Raw genomic sequence first — 13,109 nt, forward strand, 5'->3', positions numbered from 1 at the left:
GATTAAATCATACCAACAACTCAGTATTTGAATTATATGAACATTACAGCTAGGAGCTAAGGCAAAAGCTGAGAAATGAAGGCTGGGCTCGTCAAGAACACTGTTATTGATGTAACCTGCAGCTGCTCAACTACAACAGACATCTATCACGTCTTTCTGGGTACAAGTCGTCTTTTCTAGAACTCTCTCTCTGAGCAACAGTGGATCACATGGCCATACATCTGACTTTCAGTAGCCCAGCCTAAGGTGGCTAATGCACTCCATGCCACAGCCCCAGTTACTAATTCAGGGAGAAGCTTATAACCCAAACCAAGACAAAAAAGACAGTCTCCGGTAATTCTGCTGGCATGATTCTGTCTCTGGGATCACAGGCAGTATAAGGGTGACATGAGTCCACTGGCCATCTCGACTTCCATGTGGCAAAAGCTCTGCTGAGAATGAAGCTAAGCATGGCTGAGAGACGAAGAGAACAAAACCAATCCTCATGACACCTCTGTGTCCCTGGAGTCAGTTGGCCTAACTTCAGCCTATTTAGTTATGAGTCAACAAATTCTATTGTAATTGAAACTATTGTGCCACCTGCAACCAAAGATCCTGAGTAATATACTAGTTTGATGAATAAGGTACCAAATAACAAAGAATCATCTCCTAGATGAGCCTGGAAAGGAACGGCTGACAAAGTTAAATCTACTTCTAAACCCAACTGGAAACGCCAACACTAACCTCTTATTATTCTCACCATCTACAAAATAGCCCAAGTAGCTTGGTAATTGGGAGATTCTCTTCTTTGAGTATCTGAACAATGGCTATCTTGACCCACACAAACTTTTCGGACCTACTCAGATGCTACTTTTCAGACTAGATATTATAGGTAGGTATCAAATTTTATTCAATTCAAAACTTTAAAGTCTTTATCCTCTTGAGTGTCTTGTTTGTATTTAGCAAAAGTTTGCTTAACAAATGGGAGACCATGCTATGTAGCATATTCCACATAACACCAAAAACTAAGGCTGAATAATTAAATAACAAACCACTATTCCATTGAACCCTGATCTTTTTACATTCATCCAACACAATATACTCAACATTGGTAGGCTCTCAAAAGCAGAGTTTATAAAGAAACATACTTTTCAATATGTATGCAGTATATACAATTCAAATTCTAGGATGGAAAGTATACCTAACTCACCACCCCTAAACTGCTGGGTTTTGTCTACTGATGCAATACTATATCACAGAAATCAGTTTAAAAACATAACCATCTAATTTGTTTTTTCTCTTATGTTTACTTGCCTCCTTCTCCTTTGTCACCTTCAAATTAAAAAAAAAAAAAGCAATTTTGCAAGGAGTAATTCTCTTTGATTCACCAAAGAGATAATAAAGGTAGACGATCATGGCTTAAATGAGTTTTGTTACTGGGAGTCAGACTACACATACACACACACAGAGTTTAAGGTGGTAGTATGTACTGATCACTCCCACAAATGAAGCTATGCTCACCAACTTGCAAACTAAGATGATACTAAGCCTAAAGCATAATAAGTAGAACTACATGTCCAATACTTCAGGAAAAAGCAGTGATAAATTATTCTTTCCTTGAATTCTCTTAAAAGTTTTTTCTAGAAACTAGCATCTTTGGTTGCAAGGCAGGCAACTAGGTGGTCCAGGAATAAGAAAGACTGGGAGCAAGATTTTCTTACTGGGTATCCTTTTAATCATTCGACTTTACACCATTTAAATGTTTTATCCACTCAAAATACACACAATTTTAAATTTAGAAAATTCCTGGAGAATCAATTTCAGAAACTATATTAGAACTTTTAATAACAGCCTAAAAACAATAATTTTTAAAAATACTGTACATCCTTAGTTTTTTCAAGTACACTACATACAAGTCACAGAACTGTTACCCAATTGTTTCTAATTTTCTATCACCAAATGTTAATTTAGCATATCAGCAATACATGATAGTTATTTTATGTTCTCCCTTCCACCACAGAAATGTTAATGAGAAAAGAGAAGCATACTTGACAAAAAAAAAAAAAGATAAACAAAAAAGCTAAAAATAATTAATCACAAGTCAAAATGTATCCATACCATTTATCTGTTAATCAAGGGCTGTCCAAAGTGTGGCTGCCATACCATTGATGTGAATGGTGACTTTAGCTGTATGTGAAATAATATTTAATAGATAGGAATTTATTTTTTAAAATTTTATTATTATTTTTTTAACAGCCACATCTACGGCCTAAGGAAGTTCCCCAGCTAGGGGTCAAATGAGAGCTGCAGGAGTTCCCGTCGTGGCGCAGTGGTTAATGAATCCGACTAGGAACCATGAGGTTGCGGGTTTGGTCCCTGCCCTTGCTCAGTGGGTTAACGATCCGGCGTTGCCGTGAGCTGTGGTGTAGGTTGCAGACTTGGCTCGGATCCCGAGTTGCTGTGGCTCTGGCGTAGGCCGGTGGCTACAGCTCCGATTCAACCCCTAGCCTGGGAACCTCCATATGCCGCGGGAGCGGCCCAAGAAATAGCAACAACAACAACAAAGACAAAAGACAAAAAAAAAAAAAAACAAATGAGAGCTGCAAGTACCGGCCTACACCACAGCCATGACCACAGCAGATGCCAGCCAGTTCCAAGCGGCATGTGCAACCAACGCCACAGCTTATAGCAACGCCAGGTCCTTAACCCACTCAGCAAGGCCAGGAATCGAAGTGCATCTTCCCGGACACTCCATCAGGTTCTTAACCTGCTGAGCCACAATGGGAACTCCAGATATATATATATATAGATATATATATATCAATATATATATATTTTGTCTTTTTAAGGCCACACCCAAGGCATACGGAAGTTCCCAGGCTAGGGGTCAAATCAGAGCTGTAGCTGCTGGCCTACACTACAGCCACAGCAACGTGGGATCTAAGCCAAGTCCGCAACAGCTCGGCTGTCAGCCTACACCACAGCAATGCCGGATCCTTAACCCATTGAGTGAGATCAGGGATCGAACCTGCATCCTCATGGATACTAGTCTGATTCGTTTCCAATGAGCCATGACAGGAACTCCTATAAATTTATTTTTAATAAGTAGTTTATTATACCTAACATACCAAATCTACAATTTCACAAATATCATTGCTTAGAATGAGGATAAAACTACTTAAGTAAAACTGAAAAATAAGAGTGCACATGTGTGAGTGAGGTTTGAGAAGAACCCAGGCATTATCTAAATTAGATCAAGGGCACACTGGGAAAAATCACCAAACAGCATCAACTGTATGGAATCTCAAGTTAGACCAAACCTCCCGCTGACAGGGAAACTCACTGAAAGGCTGATACAACTAAATGACAAGAGTGCTCTCCTCTTCCCTCAGAGTTGGGGCAATGCCACACAGAGGCAACTGAGAGCAGATGAGAGAAGTTTCAGGGCTCACTGCAGGACTACTTCCAGGCCAGGTGCCAGACAAGCCCCCCATGAGCAGTTTTCACAATCTGGAGTAAGGATGGTAAGCGTGGACTAGGGCTGTCAACGGCCTCACTGAGCATGATGGATATCTGGTCCACTTCTACCACAAACCATCCTGACTGTCTTCACCTGGTATAGCTGTCTGCTCACAACTTTAGAAAACGGAAATTTAAACATAAGAAAATGTAATTCAACCGCAAAAACTGACCTGATCCCTTGGCCCTCACCAAAGGACACTTCTGGATCAGTCATGCACCATCAGTGTGGTGCAATGTTGGGGGACTGGTAAAGTGCCCAAGATTCTACTCTATTGATATCACATTCTCACAAGAATGTCACCACAAATGAGCGCAGAGAATGAGATCCAAAGCCCTAATAGAGGGTCCCAGGTGGCGTCCCTCCCTCAGGTCATAGAAGCCCACGAGATCACTTGCCCAGACAGGTACATTCAAAGCCTTGGAAATTTCCCATTAAACTTGAAAATGGAGTTCCAAACTCAGATTTCAGTAGATATAACTTTCAGATGGGTATATCTCAGATTCAGCGTAATACCCACACTGCCTGCAGAGGATTTTATCTGCTTTGAAAATATCATAACCCAGATACCAAAGCCTGATGTTTACTGACTTCGTACATAAGAACACCATAAGGAAGGTTTTATTTTGAAAATGAGACTTGGCATTTAAGCAGTATTTTTTTCATATTTTATAGTTGCCTTTAGTCATGTCATCCTATTAGCAAAGAATTGGAGAAAATCAGAGATATCAATATAAGACTGCAATTTGGTAGACAAAGTAAAAAGCAGGAGGCTGAAAAGAGAACATGAGCAATTCATCACATCAGACTTTTTGAACAGCCCAGCAAACTCTGTGGCTAATATCCTACTGGCTGTAAATTCCTTGAAAAGTTCCCCAATAACAAGCGAGGAGGTCTAAAATTCCCACTTTAGCAATTTCTCCAAATTATTTTGTCCACCCGGGATGGACCCCAAATCCCCCTACAACAAGGTTCACAACCACATCCCCCTTCAATTAGCATGCCTCTCTCTCTCTCTCTCTCTCTCCCTCTGGGAAGAAAGGGATTTTACTTTCCATCTTCTCTCTCTCAAGCTCTGCCTAACCCAGCCCTCAATCTCTGACCTGGTCCGTAAAACTGAAATGTTCCTTCTGCCTCTCCAAGTCTACACTCTTCACTCACTCCTTCCCTTTCAGTCTTTAACAAGACCAAGATTTCCTCCCCAGTGGAGGGGGAGGGGCACTCCTTCAGTCCCTTTACTGAAGCAGCCCCCTTCACCTTGATCTGCACATTCTTCTTACCTCTCTGTCACCTAGTTTAATTTAACAATTCTATGAAACTGCAAGTAAAGAGGGTCACTGACTCCCAGCAGCCACAAACCTTGACCAACCTCTCTTTCCCTAAACCCGTCCTTTCTGCTGGCTCCTCCCGGCCTTCCACGCTTCAAGGCTATGCTTAGATCCTAAAGTCTTTCCTCCCTGTGGCCTAAGGGCTCTCCTTCCCTCTCCTGCAGAAAGGACACCAGGAAACCATCCTAGACCTTACCTCCTCCCAAACTCCACCTATGTACCTTCAGCCACCAGAAAATATCACTGAGCTCTTGACTCAATCTTCATTAGCCCTTCAGCTTCTCACTTGTCCAAAACCAAGTTCACCAGCACCTCCCCAGGAGTCCCACCCCACTCTAGGTCTACTTCCCCTTCAGAAGCTCTAACTCTCAGGATAAAGCAGTCTGGGAAAGGAAGGTGTGCAAGAAAGAAGGAGCGGTGGAGAGAGGCTCAACTAGGACCACTCTCCTCAACCTCACCTGCCAGTGTCTACACATCCCCCCAAACCTTCCTTTTCAAAAAAATTCTTTTCGGCCTCCAAGTTGAGAAGGCCTCCGAACAGCTCTTCAATAAATCCATCACATAAAGTCCTTTACTTCTGGCTCAGAAGGAATCACCACTGTGGACATTTAAATTCAAACATCAGACCTTGAATGTTATTTAAAAAACAAAACAAAACAAACCCTTCCCAAGCAGCTTCCACAAATTAAACTTTGGCAAAGTATCTGCCCCCAGGGTCTAGGGCAGTAACCATATAGAAAAAACACCTACTATAGAAAATATGTTTTCTGAAAGGAAAACAAGTTAAAAACTTGACCAGTTAAGCAAGTTAACTACCAACTTGTGCCACAATGTGTTTCTGGAGAGTTCCTCCGTCTCATCACCGGCTCCAGGAGGAGAGCTGAACAGTTTGGTTCAGCTAGTTTCCTAGCAATCAAGTCAGTGCCGCTGCCGAATTAAAAACTGCTTCCACACAGAGTTAAATTATGGAGTTGCAGAAGCGGCTGTTCTGTTAACCCACAGCTAAGAATAACACTCAACTTTCTAATTTAAAAAAAAAGAAAAAGAAAGAAAAGGAAAGACGAGAAAAGTAAGTCTCTGCGCTAAGAGTTTGGGACAGAGAAGAAGGAGGGGGCTCCCTGCACTGACTCTCTGTTTACCCAGACCCTTATGCCCAAGGCAACTGACCAGGGGAGCCCAGCCCGGGAGGGCGGCAGTTTGCAGGTGCGACGGACGGCCCCACCCCCGTTTAACCTGGGCTGGAGCCCCAGGCTTCAGAATTGGGTTTCCGGGTGGGTTCGGGCTCACTCTTAATTAACAACGAGGTCGGGGTAAGTTGGAGACAAAACCGGAGAGAGAAGCAGGAAAAAGCCAAAAGGACCGCAGGGAAGGAGGAGCCGAGGCCCCCGGAGGCCACCCTTCCTGGCCCGCCGAGGCCTGGCCCCGCGCGCCCACCCGGGCCGCCCTACCGTGGCTCTGCAGGATCTCGTGCTTGAGGCCGCCCGTGTAGTCGATAAGCTCCTCCAGGCCGCGCTCGCACAGCTGCCCGTAGCCCGAGAACTTGTGCAGCACCTTCTCCAGCTCGCGCTCCACCGTCACGCACTGATCCATCCCGGAGGCGGTGGCGGCAGCGGCGCTCGGCTGCCCAGCGCCCGGGTGTCCGCAGCCGTTCGGCCCGGGCCCGGCCGAGGCCGCGTCCTGCTCCTCGTCCCCCAAGCGGGCGGCACGGGCGACTGAAGAGGCGGACGCGCTAGCCCCGGCGCCGAGGGAGCTCCGCGCAGCCCGCGCCCGCCTGCCCCATGGCGCCCCGACCCCGGCGCGTCGCCGCTGCTCCCGCTCGTTCTTCCCACCCGGCCCCGAGCCCCCGCTCGCCGCGTTCGCTGTCCGACGCGGCGCCGCCGATTGTTTTTGTTTTCACGGGAACCGACCGATGACCTGGTTCTCCCGGGCGGCACCAAGCGCCGCCGACCCGAGGGGGGGGCAGCCACCCCAGCGAGGGATGGAGGCGGCGGGGGCCGTACCAAGCGCACGCTCGTGGCGGGGGGAGGCGGCCGGCGAGCGCGGGCGGAGGAACGTGACGAGCGTCCGCTCGCGCCGCCGCTCTAAAGGTGTGGGCCCTACCACGCGGGAGGCGTGCAAGGGAGCGGGAGAGGGCGGAGCAAAGATCCAATTGGGCCGAGGAGCTAAATAGGGAACTTTGGAGCCAGCCCCAGAGCTCCGAGAGCGCTACAACTACGCGCTCCGTAAACAAGAGGGTGGAAACCGCCCGTCACCACTCCGCCCAGAAACGGAGAAAACGAACCAATAGGCGCCGAGAATACGTAAGGAACGAACGTCCTCCAATCCCTGGCCGAGGCCTAATCCTTCAGCCAATCTGGGACTAGAGGCCAAACCAATAGTCTCGCTGTTGGAGGGGTTGATTTGGAGAGCATCCTGGGAAGCAAGTCGTTTCTGGAAAGCCGTGAGGGAAAACAAGGCAGAAATAAAAAGGTCTATTTCCCATAGGACTTCGCCCCAGCCCTGAGTTATTTCATCTCCCTGTCACTCCTGAGGGTACTGTCTTCTCCAAGTTTTGGAAAGCAGACTCGCCGCCCTGAGGAAAAATCCAGCCAGGCCAAGCGGAGTGGGTGGTGCTGCGGGCGGGGGTCGCTAACTGGAATAAGAAGAGGGGGGATTCTGAGGTGGGAGAAGGGGGCTGCTTGTTGGCCGGGCGTGGCCCGCGATCCTGCCTCGATTCTCGATACACCGGGAGGTCACAAGCCTTACACCTCCACCCCCACCCCCGCGGGCCTCGGCCCTTTGGCCCCTGGGACCCTCCTGACGGGTTGCCTCACCCCGGGGGCAGCATCACGGAAGGGAAACTTGCGTCGGACCTCGGGGCAGCCTGGCTCCTGCCTCTTCGGCTCGTTATTCCATTGCTTCCGATGGAGTTACCCCCTTCGCGTGAATCCTTCCCCTGACTTGCCATGGCGCCTCCTACCTTGGCCTGTACCTACTTGTTCACTAAGCTGTGACTGCCCCGACCTTAGCTTATCGTTCCTCCTAGAAGCCAATCTGATGCTTGCCTCAGGACCTCTGTACTTAGCCTTTCTTTGGACTAGAAAACTCTTCCATCGTGTCATCCTAAAATTTTCGGCTCACTTGTACCACAGAGGGTCCTCCCCTGACCACATTCCCTCCTCCATTACTACACCATATTTATTATGGTCAATCATATCCGTTTTACTATTTTCTCACCACTTATTAAAATCCGAAGTTATCTGATTCAGTTATTTTCATTCACTTTTCTGTCTGCATTCCTTCAATAAAGCGCTAAGGCAGCCCCCTGGCCTCTGTTTTCTGTGCCCAGAACAGTGATTGGCAACATAGTACCTGGTCTTTTTATTATTATTATTATTATTAAGGTAAAACCTTTTTGAGCCTCAATGTCCCTTTTTATAGTTTGGTAATAATTAGAACTAATAATACTTCGATCTATTGTTAGGAAAATGAAGATAATTTAGGTAAACACCCAGTAGCACATAACTACATGATAAACAGTGGTGGTTGCTACTAGTGTCAGTTCCCAGGAGTAAATATGAGATGGCAACTTAAAAATCATGGAATCACGTTGGTCCAGCACCTAGTCGTTTTATTTAGTTCTCCGTGATACTCAAGGGCAGCCGCACTGTTGCTCTTACACATGGCCTTTCTCTTCCCCACCTAACCTGTTTTCCTTTCTCCTCTCTCCCTTGACAGGTGGCCCTGATTCCTCCTTCACTGAGAAGGTAAAAAAATTCAACTCCAGCACCTTCTGTCACCCTTCTCAAAGTGTGTCCATCTGTTGTATCCATTTTATGAACTGTTGTCAAGTACCCAACAGAAAAGGAGTGCCTTCTCCCTTTTTAAGTGGCCAGCTGACCTGAGGATGTGGGGAGAGCCTTCATTCAACCCTCCTTAGGCTGTTTCCCTTTTCTGCTCAGTCTTTTCATGGCCAGGCTGCCCGAAAAAATCCTCCACTCTTTTTCCTCCTGTTTCTCCAAGGATCTTCTTGATAAGCTCTGTCATCCTTTTCTCAGTCTTTTTTTTTCCACTTGACCTCACTACTACATTTGAAAGTTGTGACCCACCATCACAACTTTAAAATTCTTCCTTGACCTCCAGGGCATTGCCACGGTATGGTTCAGTCACCCCTTCTCCCCTCCTGGCTCTTTTCTCATTTAGCCACCTTTGTGGATCGGTATTTGCCCCAGGTTCTGTCCTCAACGTTCTCTTTTCTCTTTACCCGCTGTCCTTGGAGAACACATTCAAATTGCTTCTCTCTAGCCCTGATCTGTCTCATAAACTAGCTTCACATTCCTCCCCCCAACTAGCAAGACATCATCATTCAGAGGACTCCTACTTCCAGTCAGTTCCTCAAAAACAGAATCCATATTTCCTTTCCCAAACTGACTCCTCCTCTTGACTCGGTTTTGTTGGCATTATCTTAACTCTCCCATGTTCCTCTACCACTGCTTCTTCCTCAGCTTTCACTTACCTGTAGGATTCTTGAAAACTTTTTCTCCATTAGATTCCTTGACTCCAGTAACCTGTTTCCAGTGCAAACTACATCCTTCTCAAGATCCCTTTACCAAATCAGTTGCCTTCAACTGAATTATTGGTGCTTCCCAAGATTTTGTCCTCATCGGTATCTCTAGGGATACAAATTATCTCACTCCCTTTGCCATTCACCCTCCACGTGTTCTAATGAGTCTCATTACTTAATGTCTTTTTTTTTTTTTTCCCCAAACCCTCAGCATGCAGAAGTTCCCAGGCCTGAGATCAAACCCATGCCACAGCTATATCCAGAGCCACAGCAGTGACAACACTGGATCCTTAACCACTGAGCCATGAGGAAACTCCCCTAATGTCTTAAATGAGGCTTTTAAGCTTCTACATTCCTCACCTTCTTAGTACCTTTGACATGTTTCCAAGATTGCAATTGCTTCTCTTAACCTGCCTTTATCTCTTACCTCTACAGTGCCACCAAAGAATCTTCATTCCCCTCAAAGGGTTTTTGTAATAATTAAGTCAGACAACCCATGTAAGGTGCTCAATATAATACCTGGTACATGATAAGAGCTATTCTACTGATAGAAATAATCAAGACTCCCCATTACCTACAGCTGCAGATCCTAATTTCTCAGCTGCATGGTCTGCCCAGCATAGCAGGGCATCGCAGTCCCCCATCCAAACACCAGGCACTTTGATACTTTCCAGGTGAGTTGAGCACAGTTTATTCATGCTTTTCTTCTAGAATGCTTTATCTCATTTATCTTAGCTACTCAGATCCTCCCCAAGTCCTATTACTATTGATACCTTCTAAGTCCTGGCCTGCCTACTCTTCAGTATGGTAGTCACCAGCCATATGTAGCTGTTTAAATTTTAAATTGAGAAAACTTGCATTCATTTTCTCAATGGTGCTAATAACCACAGTTCACCTACTCAGTAACTGCACGTGGCTAGTGCCTACTGTGTTAATCAGCAGAGAATGAACATTTCCATTATTGTAGAGAGTTTGGTTGAATAGTACTGATCTAGACCATGTTCATTGTAGTTACCAGCTGTAGGACTTCCCTGTTAAGTCATTTACTGCTGAAGTGCATACTGCCCCCATATTTTTCATTAACTTTTCAAATATGTACCTTGTTTACCAGATTGCTAGCTCTCAGGTCAGGACTGACTCTTCTTTTCTCTCTCATGATTTAATCAATGCTCGAGGTATTTCTTAAAGGAAAGAGAATAAACAAAGGAAGAGGCCTCAAATTTAACCAAGAAGAGAAAAATAGAACTTCTAAGGGCAGAGATCTTTATGTTCCCTCCTTAATTTATATTGTCTCTCCCTACCTTCTGCACAATTGCTTTAAGCCTAAACCTTGATTTCTCAGAGAAGGGCGTCTAGAAGCAACAGAGAAAACTTCCATTTTCAGAACAACTGCAGGTTATTATTCTGTGATTACATTTTTACCACACAACAAAGAATTCATTCACACACAAATACCAACCAACCAGCAAACAAAACCCCACTCCAATATCAGTGCACTCCTGCCTCCATATTTTTTCAGTCTGGAAAACCTTTCATTTGTAATCATTCTGTACTTTGCACTGGTCCTTCCCTCTACTCCAAATTCCATTCTCCGTAACATTTAAGAAAAGAAAGGGAGGGAGGGAGGAAGGAAAGAAGGAAAAAAACCTTTGTCTTCTGGCCAAAATACATATTCATCGTAAAAAAATTAGAAAATACAAATAGTATACAGAAATAACCATCCCATGAAATCTCATGAAATCTAAGACCCAGAACAAAATTCATCAGTTTTAACATTTGGGGTGAATTTCCAGAGTTTTTTCTGTGTGTACACACAGACCCATATGTGCAATTTATAAGGTAGCTCTCATTATATATAACTATCTTGTAAACTACTTTTGTTGCCTACTTAACGTTTCTTTAACAACAAGAAAAGTTTTTAGAATTGCTTATTACATCTGTTTGAAATGTTTAATAGCTGTTATACATAACTATAGCTTATCACTCACCCTTATTCAGTATATCTCATGTGTTCTTTTCATTTTGACTTAAGCTTAGAAGCTTGAAACTAAACAGAGGCAAGATAGAAAAAGTCACAATTTCATCTTTCAGATTTGAGAATATATTAAAAAACTGCTTTTAAAATATGTTTTATGCAAAATACACGTTCAGAAATGGGTAAGAAAGACTCTAATTATAATTGTTTAAAAAAAAAAAAAACCTTGTGAAACAGGCCTTGCTAATTTACTGACTATTCTAGCTGACAGTATGAAAGTAAGGTTAAATTGACAGAATGTGTTATTATGAAATACTGGATTATGAAAAATAACATTCCTTCTCATCATTTCTTTAAAAATAAATTTTCATCATTTTCAAGCTAAAAAAAAAACACCACATGAGACATTTCTGGAAATTGCTGTTAAGACTAATTTAAGAAATGTGTGAAAGTGTAACTACTAGCAAAAAATATTGATCTGAATGTTTTTCACTTCTTTTATATCTCCTGTGTGGTTTGGGGCATTTTGCCTCCTACATGCTTGTTTGCTAGCTGGCTGGATGATACTTGCCTGCCATTATCACCTATTATTAGGAATTGGAGAGGCAGTACAACAGTAATGCCTTTCCTTTCTATCCATCATTGCCTTCTTTCAGCACCATTAATATCTGTAGAAGATAGCCTCTCTCACCAGCAAAGCCCTCCCAATGTAGCCTTCACCCCTCTTGAGGCCAGGGCACTTCTCATTGGTTGCCCTCTAGTTCAGATACACCCTTATAGATCTCTATGAGGATGATATGCAGGCATTGCCCTCGTGTATGATGCCCTGTTGGGGAGGGTACTTAACACCTTTTAGATCTGCTCCCTCAGGTTTTATTGGCCTGAATCTTTCTTTCTGGAATCTAGGTTATCCTCTATACTTTTTACTTGCTTACTCTTTTGTGTCATATACCAGGTGTGGCAGGAAGGGTGCCAGAACTCTAACTCTGAGGTAATTCATTCAACCCCTCCCAATCTCAGTTTCCTTATCTATAAAATGAGAAGCTTGAAATAGATGACCTTTAAGTTCCTTCCAGTTCTAAAATTACAGAGATGCCAGTATCTATTAAGCAACATGTGAGGTACTATACAACCAAACAGGAATGGATGGATGTATCCTCCTTGCTTTTAAAAGCTTTGAGTCTGAGTCATTACTTCCTCATTATGGAAATGCAATGGGTTTTTCTTTTAATTTTGGCTTTATTTATCCTAATAATAATAATAGCTACCATTATTGAGTGGTTACAACATGCCAGGCATTTTACTTTTGTGTGTGGGTGGAGGGGGTTACTTTTTGGGCTATGCTCCCAACATATGGAGGTTCCCAGGCCAGGGGTTGAATTGGAGCAAACAGCTGCTGGCCTACATCACAGCCACAGCAACGCCAGATCCCCAACCCCAGGGATCAAACCCACATCCTCGTGGATACTAGTCAGATATGTTTCCACTGTGCTACAACAGGAATTCCCAGGCACTATTCTTTAAATTTGTGATTATCCAAAGCAGTCTTTTGAAATAAACATTATTTTTATCCCTGTTTTACAGATGAAGAAGCTGAGGCACAGGGGTTAAGTAATTTTTCCAAGATTACACAGCTAATAGCTAATATGCCATGGAACTTTGAATTTGAATCTATCTGGGTCCCAAACCCATAAGCCATTGAACCTCAAACAAGCAAAATTATGCTCCATGATTACTTATTAAACATGGGATTTCTAATTAAAC

General features: G+C 44.2%; 1 protein-coding gene across 1 annotated transcript in view; it reads right to left on the reverse strand.

Annotated features, from left to right (window-relative positions):
- RMND5A (required for meiotic nuclear division 5 homolog A) overlaps positions 1-6,709 on the reverse strand; it is a 59,055-nt gene extending 52,346 nt beyond the window's left edge. Inside the window, exon 1 of the mRNA XM_047781583.1 lies at positions 6,276-6,709. Coding sequence (XP_047637539.1) covers positions 6,276-6,417 — 142 coding nt within the window. The 5' untranslated portion in view covers positions 6,418-6,709. The remainder of the gene's footprint in view (positions 1-6,275) is intronic.
- Between the last annotated feature and the right edge of the window lie 6,400 nt (positions 6,710-13,109).

The sequence above is a fragment of the Phacochoerus africanus genome, chromosome 5 (assembly GCF_016906955.1).
Source record: "Phacochoerus africanus isolate WHEZ1 chromosome 5, ROS_Pafr_v1, whole genome shotgun sequence".
Taxonomy (NCBI): Eukaryota; Metazoa; Chordata; class Mammalia; order Artiodactyla; family Suidae; genus Phacochoerus; species Phacochoerus africanus.